This window comes from Corvus moneduloides, chromosome 8 (genome assembly GCF_009650955.1).
Source record: "Corvus moneduloides isolate bCorMon1 chromosome 8, bCorMon1.pri, whole genome shotgun sequence".
NCBI classification, from domain to species: domain Eukaryota; kingdom Metazoa; phylum Chordata; class Aves; order Passeriformes; family Corvidae; genus Corvus; species Corvus moneduloides.
The window spans coordinates 9768362-9784186 of NC_045483.1; the positions used below are offsets into that span (position 1 = coordinate 9768362).

The following is a 15825-nucleotide window of genomic DNA, read 5'->3' on the forward strand; positions in this document are numbered from 1 at the left end:
CATCTCCAGCCCTTTAACACCTTTTTTTCTACCATGGCCATCACAAACAGCTCACAGCACCAGGTGTGCTCTATAGAGCTGCCCAGTGTTCAGATTTTGTGCAGTATTTGTACACTAAACAACATACAGTGGGTATCTAAAATGCTCAACCAGTGGAGAGCAGGACCTGTCACTGGAGAGCAGCACTGGGACACGGGGTATCCTGAAGCACTTGGGCTGGATTAATCACACAAACATGTCATGTGTTTGTCTCGCCAGGACACGCAAGACACCATCTGCATATTTCTGAGGCCTTTTGTACAGCCTTAAGGACATGGGGTGGCAGAAACAAGACATATTCTTCACTTTTCACTCAATTAGAGCCAAATCGTGTGGTGGTTTTTGAGGCCAGGCTCATGTGGGGGATGCTCACTTCAACCATGTGAACAAAAAGTGGTCACAGCCAGCAAATTCCCCCCAGTCCAGGTGGCTGCTAAGCTCTGGCTGACACCAATTGCTGGCAGGATGCTCCCAAGGTCAGGGAAGATTCCTTTTCTTCTCTCTTTTTTAACTATGGGAATTTCTTATGTAGCTTTCTACAAAGACTTCAAGCAGGAAAATAAAACCCAACCAGGGCAGTCTCTAACTTCTCTTCCAAAAAAACCAGTAATACCAGAAATTTGACAGTATTTTCAGAAAAAGTTTGGCTTAGACAGTTTAAAAAGGTCATCTGAAATATTTAAAAGTCACATCTTCCAAAACAATGAACTCTTACTATCGTGAAGAGAGCATTTTAAATCCTGGCATTATTTAAATCAGCACACTATGGAAAATTTCATATTAATTCTGTTTTTTATACCTAGTTGCAAGAGATGATGGATGACAGTTACAGCTAATCAGAGGAAACAATTATTGCAGAGGGTGGCCTGTATCTGAAGTATAAATCCCGATCTGATCCTTGCCTAGTGGGATTATTCCCCACCAGACCTTAGTACTAAACTTTATCACCCACTCAACTTTAATTTTCATAACAGAACTGTACTTTTATTTCACAAAGCAGTAGTACACAAAGAACAAAAGAGGTTGCTAAAGGCCATGAACTAGGAAAAAGACTCAGAGCTGGGACTAGAAAACCACAGAGAAAGGCAGCAAGAATTATCAGAGAATGGAAGAGGTTTAGTTTGAAGAGAAGCTAAAAAACTAGAACTCCATGACTTGGAGGAAAAAATGCTGCCATTTATGAAAAGAAACCCAAAACCTTCAAGAGTGGTAAAAAGCAGATGAACAGGAAAAAACCTGTTCATAAATTTCTAGTTCTACAAGAACTAGGAGTTACCAAATGAAATAAGGTGGCATAGTTTGAAACAAACAAAAGGAAGTTCTTTTTCACCTGGCACGTAATTATATTGTAGAGTTATTAGACACAGGATGTCACAGAGGCCAGAAATACATAGAAATGTAAAATTTAAAAAAAAAAAAGAAAAAGGAAAAATAAAGTTTCTTCCGTGAATTCGTTTAATCTATCAAGGCTACTAAATGCAGTGATGCAGATGCTGTTTCCTTTTTGCAAGCCCTTCAAACTCTGGTTGGTGAGGTCTGGAGCAGTACTGCAGAGGAACTGCACATCCCTGTTCTGCACATCTGCCACAGCCCTGTGAGACAGGGGTGGATGGCAGGTGGTCCAACATCACAGCACGGGACAGCCACGCTTGCGAGAAGACTGGCTTGCTTTCAGAGTGCCAGATCACATATGGTTACAGGCACTGACTCAACTCAAGATGGAGATTTAGGTATTTTGATCAGGGCCTCTACTGATTTTAATCAACAGAGATCTGATGAAATGACAGAAGCACTCATTATTGCACAAGTGACTGCTGCACACTACGAGAGCCAGTTCCAGCTTTTTAAAGCAACCAGCTACGCTCCTCTTCCTCATGTCCAAATTCCTGAGGTCTTTCTGTTCTGACTTCCAAGGATACTGGCTTTTTGTTTGTTAGTTTGTAGGGCAAGATGTAAGCATGACTTTCTTGAAGCAGTCTGTGCAATGAGCTTCACAGAGCTGAAAGACATCAGTTTAATCAGTGCCACGGCAGCTTGGCAATACTGTCTTTTATTGAACCTGAAGATTAAATGCTGGTGTCTCCCTTTTAGGCATCACAATTCTATACCTACTTTAATTTTGTTGCTGCTGAAATGCAATTTGCCCTAAAATCCAAGATTTCTTTTCCCCATCAGAGAGAAAGCTGTGGGATTTTTTTTTTACTACATGCCCTACTAAACCATAACAAAATAAATATAAACGTTTTTACCAGCATTTGCTTTATAGGAGGTCTCCAGTCTACATGACTCTGAGTAAAGCAGTTACTTTCATCCAACTTTTGAAGTTTCCTGTAATTGCTCTACATAAAAATCTATATTTTGAGATGTTTCAAAGAGTGGTAAGTATATAATGAGAAAGCAGTTCTTATTAATTTGAGGTCCTGCAAAAGTAGACTTATATCCAGGTTAATGTCAGACTAGAAATACTAGAAAACTTTCAAAAGACTCAGTGGCAGCTTATTTACAAACATACTATTTATAATGAATGCATTGATACAGAATGACTCTTATAAAAAAGCAAGGCAATCTTTTATATAGACATAACAATCAACATTACAATAATTCAGATTAAAAGTACATTTTTGTAGACTGTTTACACTCTCACTTAGCTTTTAACCACAAAATTAGTGTGGTCTGATATTTTTCCACAGCAAAGGTCCTGTGCAGTTCTGGTTAAGATCTAAATCAGAATAATAATAAAAATATTTCTTTTATATTTGCTAATGTGAAAACAAAACCCATTCATAGATCCTATCACTTGTTTGCAATTGTCCTTACTGTGCCTTGAAGTTTGTGTTGCGCAAATTACTGCCAACTGCACATTTCTAACTAGAAGCTACTCTGGCATGTCTACCTGATACAACTGAGGTGTGACACTGACAGGAAAATTCTTAGTTGCATCCAGATACAAAAAGTCTCCTGATATGGATTTGTGCTGATTCAGAAGTTTAATTTATTTTGGGGTTAAAAAAAAAGAGAGAAAAAAATAACCTCTCAAAGTTTTCTAATAAGTTAAATAAAAGATATTTCTCAAACTCTGAGGATTGAAGATGACACTTGAACTCCAGGTGACACAATGAGTTTAAGCACTAACCAGAGAGACAATCTAAGTACTAAATGAGCAATCACAACCTTCAAGAAGTCTAAACATGCACGCTCCCAGAAATACTAAATCAAAGAGAGGCACTGAAGCAAATATTCTACAATCCAAATCTCTTTCTAGAAGGGGTGCATGAAGGTCAACATTTCCATTGGCATCTGCCAAACTGAGAAGTCTCAATTATACAGCTGTGTGACCCAACTTTACAAGCAGCATTTCCACTGCATTTATAGCAGACAATTTTGGGTGACAAATATGGGACAGGCAAGAGACACAGCTTTAATGGGTTTATGCTAAAGAATTTTTGCAAAGAATTATCCAACAACTTCCTATGTAGTAAATTAAAACGCAGTATGTGACCAACACAAGTCACAACAGCAACTGTTCCTTCTTTTCATTGTTCAACCAATCTCTGAACTGCTTTATACCTTACCAGACTTCCATAATACTACCTTTTCTATAGTAATTTAGCTTGTTAAATCAAGGCATGATTCAGGACAGTGTCTTTATGGGGCATGACTATGCATGTACATAGGCACAGACACATGCAAAATTGGTATTTTGGCTATGGACAAGCAATCAAGGTCATAATTTTGACCCAAAGTAAAGATTGTCACATTTTTCAATAATCATTCTAAATTATTTCCCTCAGTATAGCAAGGAGGCTAAGTATTTAATACAAGTATTTGGCAATCACTTATTTCTCAATCTTATTTTCAAAAATGCTGTAAATAATTAATTTCTCCACCTTGTCTATGCTTTCATACATGTATAGATACATAAATACATTTTTTGTATTTATGTATACATACAGTTGCCAAAATAAAGTTCTTTCCATTCATACTTTAACTGATTAGGGCAAATAAAATTCTTACACATAGGTAAGCCAGTATGTGTGTTCAACTGAATGTCACCAGGCAATAACACCATTCAGAAACTACACCAGTTAACAATCCAACATCCTGGGAAATGCAAAAGTCTGTTATTTCAGGAGGTAAGACTGTTCTGAATAATCAAAATGGCTGGATTTATATGATCTATGTATAGATCTGGATATAAATCCATGTATGTACTTAGATGGATTTATATGCATGTATTCCCAATCTGTGCCAGATATTTAATACTTAAACTCTCAGACCATTTTAGAGAACTTTTCAAATTCTTCTGACTGGATTTCTCCTGTACCAAAACCTCCCTCACACTGCTCTTATTCAAATCTCCCTTGAGACACAGAAAAAATAAGCATTCACCTCAAAGTGTATAAAATTAAACTCCTAAAACAGGGCTCAGGATTATCTGATATTGCAACAACCATACTAGTACAAAGATAGTTTGAAAAAAATATCCTGTTTTTAATATAGTAATGAATTAAAACATAGCTTTATTTATTCCTATAAGTGTACTGAAAAGAATAGCTTGTTTTTAAGTGAGTGTAACGAGCACTATTTTGGTAGCCAACTTCTCCAATTCACAGGAATTTATGTGAGAGAGGGTCAGCTCCAATCATACAGTCATTAACCATGTACCTTAACAAGGTGAATAATCAACATATTTACAAACTAAACAAATTCAATCCCTTGATCTCTTATAAAAATGGGATTCAGGAGCAGACAGGGAATGAGACCAAGACGCTTGGAAACACAAGGGGTCGCCACTTTTGCTTTAAGGAACCATATTAATCAAACCAGTTTCCCCCCTAGTGACCTGAGGGCACAAACACGGACTCTGCAGTATATTCAGAACTTAGATTACAGTCTTGATAATAAGCATTTCAGCATCTTCATATTTTAACACCTTAGTGCTGAGAAAGATTAACTCAGGCAGAACTGTAAGGAACTAGCCTTTTATAAACTAAAGTCTAAACTGAAAAGCTACAGTAGATGTAAAAAAAAAAAGGGGGGAAGGGGAAGGAACAACAGAGAGAGTGTGTGAGAAAGAATAGAACATTACTTAGTAAAATCCAGTGACATCTACAATAGTTTTACAGCATGTTTAAGCCCTCTAAGGTTTTATATCTCCACCTGCCTTCCATTTAAAACTTACTCCTTGTTAATGAAAAGACATACAACAAAACAAAATGCAAATAGATCAAGGAAATACATCTAAATAAGCATGCCTGAAAGCCAGAAATAATATTCCCAAACTTCTGCATGTGAAACAGATTTCCCATGGCATCCACTGATTTGATTTTGTGCAAAAGGTACAGTCCTCTAAGTCACGCTACCCCAGCAGCAATTCCAATGAGTATAAACTGAACAGTTTTTGGGTAACCATGGAATGTGACTGCCTCAAGTTCTTACCCTCCTGAAAAAAGACAACTGGCCCTGCAAGTGCAGCAATAGTGTAAATCTCCCTGAAGCATCTTCTGCCTTTGAAACAGCCAAGAAATTAATGATAAAACTGATGTCCACTACCTACAGTGTTTCTCTTGAGCTACCAGCATCTCTGCACAAATGAAAAAGGTGCCTCTTTTTTAATAGATCGGTTTAATACTGAAACAGATAGGATGAAGTTAAAAAAGAATAATCAAGATACTGAACTGAGTATTTTGAAGCAAGTGCCCCAGCTGTGGGGGAAAAGTGCATTTAGTTCAGCAGCAAAACAGCACAGTGTGAAGATATTGTGCTTGGACACAGAAGTTCCGTAATGGAAGGAGGTACAAGGCAAGTCAAGATATAAAACCATAGTACATTGTTAACCAACCTTAAAACTTACATATATTGCAGTGTTTAAAAGTAAGACACATTCATTTATTGTACAAGGTCTATAAGGAATCCTTAAAATTGCCTGTTGTAGTTTATGACTCAACATTGTAATAAAAATGTACATATATATTATTTCCTTGTCACTTAACTGTACTGTTAGACCTCATGGACTTGTTACTTCACACAACAAAAACCGCTCTTCACTGAGGATACTCCACATTTTGACCAATCTGAAAAGGTTTACTTGTGCTAGAAAAGACCAACCGCAAAAGGCTCAGTTCAGATATGTTATGCCTGCAACTGGTAACTCAGGGAAGCAATACCTAAAGGAATTCAAGCTTCTTTTTTCTTTTCTTTTTGTTTCGACTGCATCCTTTTCACCTGCCAGTTGTTCTGATGAGTATGTTTTTAGTATACAAACCGGTTGATAAAAATTCATCAGCAGAGGCATATAAACTCTAGATATGATTGATTAAAACAGAGCAAATCAGAATAAAACAAAATCCAGTGATTTACTCTGACTGTAAACAATATAAAAACACCATTTGCTTCAAATCTCAAAATAAGTTAAAAGAAAATCCCAACCTCAGGGCACATGACCCTTTCAGGTTTTGACACAAAAAAAAAAAAAAAAAAAAAAAAAAAAAAAAAAAAAAAAAAAAAAAGGGAGGGGGGAGGAAAACAGAAAAGTTCATTATATAAAGGTTATACATTTCTCTTAACTGAAAGTAAATCTAAACAAAACTGGTTTTGTCCCTTAAATTTAAATTTTGAGTTCATTGGCAATTGCTTTAAATGAACTGGCATTTTCAGATTATTCAGACAACTTCCATCAAGTTCAGCAAAGAAAACTCAGACAAGCATTTTTACAGAATAAAAAAAAATCTAAATGGCTATGATTCCTCTATTAGCAGAAACACATAATGCAGTCTTAAATTTGCCTTTTTATATTATTTATATATTTATATATATATATAATATAATATAAACCACATATATTATATTATATATACATATACAGACAATTACAACATTAATGCAGTTTGTATTTTGTACAGTGTATTGGACAATTCAATGAGCATCAGACCATGGCACGATATGGTCCCTGCATTTTTAGGAACTGAATGATGAAGGAGGGTCCTCCTGCAACAATCTGAGGTGGAAGGTGGCTGAGTGGGCAGTTCTCAATACTCATTATTGACAGTTTGCTGCAAAGAGCCAGCTCAAAGGGAAGGCTGTGCAGATTGGGGTTGTCATTCAAATACAGTTCTTCCAGATTCTCCAGTGTACCTAGTAAAAATAAAATAATAAGTAGTAGTAGTATCTTTTTCATTCATGCAGTTTATAACTTTTAGACAAAGGCTCTGAGTCCACTTGAAGATTCTTTCCTATACAGAACCTTGAGCCAATGACCAGACTCCTATTTCCAAGAACAGCCAAGTTCTGTTCACCAATACCAAAGAAAGAACGAATTTTCTTTAGTTTTAAAAACATCCATTACTACATCTCCTTTAGGTAATAAATGAACAGCAAATAAAGAGAATAAGAGAACTGAGAGGGATTTCACAGTAGCCATTCAGGGCTATGCAAGTGCAGGCAATATTGAACAGCTATCTAGTCAAAAGGACCTAGAAAATACTTATACCACACAGTATCTATTATCTCTTTAAAAATATCTATATTATACCTTTAATGTAATTAGAATCCATACATTAAAGACCTGAAGCTGTATCTGTCATGTGCCACAGGAAAAAAGCAGAAGAGTGTGGCTTCTCTGCATAGCAATGAATTTATTAAATGGAACTAACCAGTGTGAAAATTTTTTCCTGAATTCAAATTTTACAACTTCCTCTCCTACAGATACTGCAATACAGGTTGACCAGAAGATGGAAAACAGAGTAAATCCTTCTTAAGACTTCTATTCCTCTTTTCAAAAACATGGAAGTCCTCCCCAAAATATTCCCCATTTTCCAGTCTTACATACCATAAACATCTATAACCTAAGAGACTATTTAATCTTTCACAAGAGAAAGCAGTAGGCAGGACTCATGGCATGGAAAACCAATCAAAAGGAGAAACTATAGAAGAAATAATGAGAAACAGTTGATACCATGATACATGAAACAGTCACACCTGACCATAATTCACTGCTCTCTCATGTGTGAAGACAACCAGCTTTAATAACCAAACTGTACTCCTACAATAGTATTTTAAATTTTAATTTTTACTGATTTTAATTCCAGAGTTTGTTTCCACAGCATCCAAACACTCTTCACTAGCTTATGAACTAAATTTAAAAACTCCAGGTTTAGATTATTTTAGGCTTTTCTCACATGGAGGCACAAGATGAGCAGCTGTAATGGCTCCTCACCAAAGATGCTGCGAGAGACAGACCACGTCTTCCTCAACTGCACATCACTGTTTCTGACCACATTTTGCTTGGTGTAGCTTGTCCCATCATTTTTTCCTCCATAATAAGCTCAAACTATAAGATTTTAACTTAAGTGGTCAGAATCATGCTCTGGGACTAATATAATGGAGACCAATTATGAAAGAAACATTGGCTCCCAGTTCCAGATGCTCTGAAACCCACCTAGTCTGAACATCTCAGACAAAAAAAAAAAAAAAATCCTATTCCTTCCCTTCTGTAAATCTCCTCCACTTTCTTTTCTAACCTCATCAAGGTGAAAAACAATACGGGGGCCTATAAACAAAACTGTGTGCAGAAGGACTACCAGGAGAAACATTTGCTTCAGCAGCCTACACCTTACACAAGGGTTTTGTCTACACCATGGCATTAGAGTAGGATCAGTGCACTTCCTTTCCCTCTCCAAGAACAAATTTATAAAGTTGAGTCATGGATAACACAAAAACTGTGGGACAATTTGGAGGTAAGGAATGTCACCATTACAAGTTGGTGTCTGTTCAGCAGCTTTCTGCAGCAGAACTGAAAGAAGATAGTGCATCCTTTCCACTACAGTTCAGTAAGATAAAGATCGTACGCTCTAGCACTGTTCCTGTGGCACACGCTTCACATCAGGCTGTACGTATTTAGAAGTTTCAAATGAATTTTGTGGCTTTTACTGATGAGCAGAATAGATGCCTATGATATGTGCTTTGCCCAGACACACTGCATCAAACCAGACAACGGGATCTTACCAATTTCCTCAGGAAGGTGTGTGAGAAGGTTCTCTCCGAGCCCAAGGTGCGTCAGATTGGTAAGGTGACCGATTCCTCTGGGAAGGGTGGTCAGCTGATTGTTAGTCAGAACCAATTTCTAAGGGAAAAACACATTTTTACAAATTAACTTAATGATTTTTGCTTGTAATGACAGCAAGTAACAAGATATGTCGCTGACAAATGAAGAGGTTCTAATCTCCTGAATTTGAAGAAGAAAAATTTCAACGATTCAACATTTCAAACCTCTACTAAGCATCACTAAATGTGAAAGTAAAAAAGTGCATAATAAAACACATGCCTAAACAAATGAGCACGACTGAAATCATTCCTGGGGTGGTATTGCACTCATGGTACAACAGTTATTCAAACTTCAAAATTTTGTTTGTTCAGTATTGAATAATAAAGCTGGGGAACAACTAGTGGGGACTAATTATGGGTGAAGTGGCACAAGATTCTGAACTTCTGGCTCTGTGTCCACGCTCAAATAGTTTCCACTCATCCAACAAGCTGCAATTAAATCAGCGTGGTGTAAATAAAGGACGTAAAGATGTTTATCTCGACCAATTATTGTTTCACCTGCAGATCCTTGAGGTAAGCTATTTCATTTGGCAAGGATTCCAGTTTGTTTTCCTCTAGATCTAACTCTCGGAGTTTCCGTAGATTTCCAATTCCATGGGGAAGTTTCTTTAGGAGATTGTTTGACAAGATAAGAACCTCAAAAAAGAAATAACAACCAAACACAGAATTTCAGTAACATAATAAGTAAATAACAGATTAAGATACAATTTTTTTATATATTTTCAAGAAATGAAGTCCAATATTAGCCTACATTTACATTAAGGAAGTAATTGGAAATTTAAAAAAAAAAACCAAGTGAGTGATTTAACATAATTTGTTTCAAGTCTTTAATGACATAAATATATACATTTAGAATATACTTCTTTCAAATATTATTATATGTAGTAATAAAGGCAAAGCAAAAACAACAGAAACCTCCTTTCTTCAAATGACCAAAGAAAAACAATTTCTTCCTGAATTTGCGTATCATTTTGTTATGCTTCCTCATAGCCATCTCATAATCATGTTTTACATTATTTGCTGTGCTTGCCAAGTTCTCCTTAAAAAGCTTAGTACTTCCTCTTCTCCCTATGTCCCTTTGGTTAAGAGCAAACAAACACACAGATGGGAGCACCTAAGCAGAACATTGGTTTTCCAAAATGGGCTGCCATCACGCACACCCATGCCTACTACAGTGCTGTCCTCTTGTTTTTCTCCTCCTTTCTGAGTTGAATTATAAATACCCCAGGTTCAAGAAGTCTATCCTTATTTGCAGGGTCAGTTAACAGAGTTACTCATTATTCCACAGGCAAGTTAACAGGGGTTACACTAATACACCATTTTTCCTCCAGAGAAGCCCTGCAGTTCTTGGAAGTAACCAAGCCTCATAACAGCATTGTGAGTAGTAAGGTAATGAATTACTGATTAAACAATGCTATTATCTAGTTATTTAAGAAGGCACATTGAAACATGAGGATGTGAAAGAGCAGCCAGTGTGGACCCTCGTGCCAGCCACACACAACCAGCCAAGGCTGCAAGTGCCTGTCTTCTACCAACAATCCCAGCTCTCACTGGCTTCACGTAATGTGAAAACACCCCAGGCAGGAACAAAATAAAAATATGGTGAGAATCAAAGTGAAAATTGAAGTGACAAAAAGCCAAAGCCTGAGGATTAGCACAAGCAGCATTTCAGTGACCTTCCTTTATGCACTACGACATGCACAGAGCAGTGAGAACAGTAATGTTTTAATCGCGTATCAAGAAACAAAGGCAGGAACAGACAATATTACCTACGTGCAATGCAGCTGACTTAGCACTGCTGTGGGAACCTTCACTTTTGTGTAAACATCGCCCCAACAGCCCTTTGTATTTGATTTTTTAATTACAGAGAAACGCAGTGGTAACAGGTCTGCAGACCAAGCAGCTCTCAAGCTTCAGCAGCCAACAGACCACCAGCAAACCCAGTTGTTAGAGGTTACTAATTTCCCAATCACATCAACCACACTTAACTTAAAAGGGAACTGGGCTATTAAATAGCTATTACTCTGTCATATAATTTTTGCCCCACACTGAAGGAATAATTAAATATTCACAGAAGTCACATTAGAAATTTGCAATTTCAAATATACCCTTTGTTACACTTCTTTAACAGATTTTTCCCAGCAACTCACAGAGCCTACAAAGTTCACTCAACTGCCCAAACAAGTACCTCTATCTTTCTGTCCCTCCAAGGCATTAATTTGTTTCTGCTGATGGTACTCTGAGAAACAGGATGAGGGGACAGAGCAGGTTTAGTTTGTGCTTTTAACCTACAAACTCTTCCCCCTCAAAGGCTCAGAATTCGCACCTGGCTCCCTACAAGATTCACAGAGCTGCACTCAAGCCACCCCTGGCTCTAGAACGTTTCATTATGTTTTTCTCATCCCTGCTGCTTCCATGCTGGTCTCCAGGAACTGAACCGAGTTCAGCAACATTGCATTTACAACACTAATTCTCTGTTGAGAAAAATCTTCTTTCTACACCGCTACAAATATATCTGTACGTAGTCGTTTGTGCACACTCATCGAGGGCCTAAAGAACAACATCCAAAAGCCGTTGACAACAACCACAAACAGATGCAACATCACATTAAACAGCAAAGATACACGTACTTATTTAGCTTTATTTGACCCGAAAGTAATATTAAACGTGAAGTAGAGAATGCCTATGTTGCAGGCATTCACATAGCTGTTAATTTATACTCTTCTCACCTCAAGAGAAACAAGCCCAGATACATCCTCAGGGATTTTTGTTAGCTGGTTAGTCGCTAAGTTCAGTTCTACCATACTCGTCCAAGTCCCAAAGTCCAAGGGGAGAGACGTCAGCTGATTGTCCTATGATTTAACATATTGAACGTTTAGGGTCTGCCCTGGCAAGAAGTTGGCAAGGCATCTGACAGATTGAACAAACTAACAGAAAAACTTCATAATAACATAGTCGACAGTGAAATCAGAAGAATAAAATGTTGGCCAATTTTTTTCAAATTCCACCAAACATTACTGGTACCAACCTAGAGTTACAGAATTTGTTACTAATACAAACTTAAGTGGAAAAATTAGAAATACATAATTCTCAAGATCTCACACAGTGGTTAAAACACTTTTTGTCCTATTTTTGCTGAATACAGTGGATGGTGGGTTAAAAAAAAGAACAGAAAGTTCACCATAACTTACAAAGGTGCTATCAGCAAACATCGAAATCCTAAAAATATATGGAGTTAAAAAAAAAGTCCAAACAAACCAATCAGGAGAATAAACACCACCACTAAAAAAAACCCACCAGAACCCACACACCAAAACCCCTGAGGGAAAAAAAAAAAACAAAAAAACAACAAACCCACAACCAAAAAAAAAAAAAAAAAAAAGAACCAAAAAACCCACATATGCTTTAATGGCTCAGAGTAAAAGCATCTGAAATTACTCTGAACATGCTACTGCTCAAAATGTTTCTAAAATATTTGATCTAGACCAGACACTTCAAAATCTTTTAAAAAATGGTCATAAAGTTCTGGTAAACAGGCAAAGCTACAAATGGGTACGTGATAAAAACCGGACTTAACGCAAATTGAGGATTCATTTGTGTCAAACTATTCTAGAACAGTAGCTGAGCTTAGCTACTGCTCAAGCATTTCTTGAAATAGATCTATTAATAGAAAAATATAATCTCTTTTCCCTACTCCTCTTAAACCACATTAGCACACTAAAAAGTTCTTTTGCTGTGCTCTTCAACTATTGCCAAAAGTCTCCAGACTTAGGTTTTGAAAGACTATATTAAAAAAAATTATGTTACATAACTTTGTTTATAATGTAAACTGTAACAGTGTCTGAGGGAGAAATAAGCTAATCTACAGGCTTGTGTCCCATGTGAATATTCAAGAACTTTGCAAGCAGCTTTCTTGTTTTCATTGTTCAAACTCAAGCAAATGTGACAAAATCTTAACTAGTAACATCTTGATAGCACAATTTTAGACTAATACAGAATTGTTTCTATATATGACAGCAGCAGCATCCACTTCAGCGTGATAAATTCATTCCTTACATTATTAAGTCTGCCAGAATTCATGGAGCAGCAAACAGTGCTCCTCATTGATTTTACACAGTAGCATGTTTCTGTGCCTCACCTTCATGTTCAGCTTACTTAATACTTTCGCCCTAGAGAAAATTCCGAAGGGGATTTTATTGATGCGGTTGTGCTCCATATTGAGAGAGTAGATTGTGGAGAACTGGGACGGGCCACCCACAGGATAGGACTGGAAGCAGTTCCTGGCCAATGTTAAACTAGTCAGTTTGACAAGGCTGGATAAAAGACCCTGTAGAAAGAAGAAAACCACACAAGAACTTAGGACAGATTTATTTCAATGCATCTCTTTTCCCTTATGGGTCTAATTAGAAATGTTTTTCCCCCCTCAAGTCCATCCCCTGAGGAAGTGTTGCAACACACAAACCAGTGTTATATTTGATAAAACTTCCACCAGCAACAACCTCTGCTCACAGTCATCAGCCACTACCTTATTTCCCCCTTCCTCCCTGCATGCTGACAGATAGAAAAAAGCAAACATACCACATTTAAAAGCACAGGTTTGGGAGGTTTGGTAACTCTTTTCTCCTCTGAAAGCAATTTTTCTAATGACACGTTGCTCCAGGAGCACAGGGGCAGCGTGTCCATCCCCAGTAGCTGTTTTGGCTCCAGCATCTCACCCACATCCAAATGGGGCCCAAAGAAATATCAACCCCACATACTGGCTCCCAAAAGAGGCATTTGATAACTCCAGTACAAATCTTTGGTAACTTCATAAAAATCCATATTGTGATCACAACTGGTAGAAGTTTCTTGTTAGTGTCTTGTAATTATACTGTAATAGTTTCAGATAATCAGACAGAGAAAAAGAATAGGAAGGGTTTGAAAATTCCATTGTTTTTTCCTTTTTCTAAAATATTCCTAAGTTATTACTGCTCTATTTTTTTCCCCCTTAAGAAATGAAACAAGAAGCCTGTAGTTAAACTGGATAGCAACTGCTGTCCATTGAATCCAGAGTTTCATTTCTCTTGACAATCTAATTAGATTCTGAAATCCCAGCAGCCCTTACCTCAGTTTATCTGTTAGTTACGTGCCAAGCACGTTGCTGGAAGTGTGGAGATGAATAATGAGATCTAAATTACTGCTGAAGTGTCACCTTTGCTTATTACTACACCAACCTGAATCCAGCCCTATTTGCTTAAGTATTACAGAAATTGGAGATTTATGCATGGCATTACATACCATAAATAATGCAACATCTGCAATCAGGAATGAGCAATAACAACATAATGATTCCAACCATATTCCTAATGTCAGTATTTCTGGATTGCGATTTGAGCTCTATAATCACTGTAAAAGCTTTAAGAATATGGCTTTGCTGTTTCACCAGGAAAGCTTTGGCTACTTTTATAAATAGTTTATTAACATTATTGTAGATAAAACAGGATCAAACAAGGACTTATCTTCATGCCCTGGCTAAAACTTTAGACACTGGGGGCATCTCAGCAAATATCAATGAAGTGTTTTTCCCCCTACAGATAAAATAATGGACCTTCAAATCAGTATTAATCTAACCTAATAATTAATTAGTATAATCTTTGATTACGAAATATGGCCTCTACCTATACTTTAATTAACAGATATTAGTCCTAGGGTTAGCCAATCCCTGAGCTCTAACACACTTTATTGCTTCAGATGGATCCTGGCATTTCAAAAAGCTGGTTTTGAAGTCTGCTTGTATACCAAAAAAATATCTAAAATATGTTAGGTAATTCACTCTAATAGCCTGGAGTAATTAAATGCATTTGAAGGGAAGAAAGAGAGCTTTGGCAGTACAAAGAGAACAATGCTCTTACATCTGTGAGAGCTGTGGCAGTACTGCCTTCTTCCAGCCCATCCTTTTAAGATAAAATATTTATTAGGCATTGTGTCAGCAGCTTCAGCTATGTTTTGAAATTCTGAAATTTCTTCTACAAATACAGTTCTTTGTCTTATAGCACAGCATGCTTTATTTTAAACAGATTACAGTATAAACTATACATTTCTGCAAGCTTGAGTGTTAACATATTGTTGGCAAATACACCTGAAGAAGGCAGCACAGTCACAAAGAAGTTTGTACTACGGTGAACATCTTTTAAAGCAACTAATCACCCCTCACATTAGCTTTTTGCAATTACACCATAGTTGCTTTTGTAACACGTCTGGGTGGGGTGGGCTAGCTTAGCTCTCATCCTAAAAGCAGCCTGGTGGCTTTCACTCAGTAGCATTTTCTTAAATTATAGTCTTACCCAAACATTTATTAAATTCTCTGTTTCAGTCTATCACTGCTGAGTTCAGAAATTTATCTGAAGAAAATTAGTTACTTACTACCCTTTGTTACTGTAAATACTTTGCTGAATTCCAAGTGCATTTTTCTCCCCTCTATTTATAGTTTGCAATATACATCTTTAGATAACCTTTTAACTCGCTTTACACTAGTAATTTAGACAACTTGGGGTCATGGGGATGACAGCTTAGGAAACCAGTTTGAGCATCCTTAAAACAGAAGAGGCTATAAAATTTATGTTGTGTCATGAAATCTTCATCTTAAAACATTCTAAAGAAATGGAATAAATATCCAAAATAAGAAACAATCACATCAGATTTTTT

The 15825-nt window shown here is 36.9% G+C and overlaps 1 protein-coding gene across 3 annotated transcripts in view; it reads right to left on the minus strand.

The window, feature by feature from the left end:
• Positions 1-996: 996 nt before the first annotated feature.
• SHOC2 (SHOC2 leucine rich repeat scaffold protein) overlaps positions 997-15825 on the minus strand; it is a 67058-nt gene continuing 52229 nt past the window's right edge. For all 3 annotated transcript variants that reach the window (XM_032116178.1, XM_032116179.1, XM_032116180.1), the window contains 5 exons: positions 13280-13468; positions 11871-11993; positions 9640-9777; positions 9043-9160; positions 997-7173 (listed from right to left, as the gene is read on the minus strand). In XM_032116178.1, coding sequence (XP_031972069.1) covers positions 6965-7173; positions 9043-9160; positions 9640-9777; positions 11871-11993; positions 13280-13468 — 777 coding nt within the window. In that variant the 3' untranslated portion in view covers positions 997-6964. The remainder of the gene's footprint in view (positions 7174-9042; positions 9161-9639; positions 9778-11870; positions 11994-13279; positions 13469-15825) is intronic.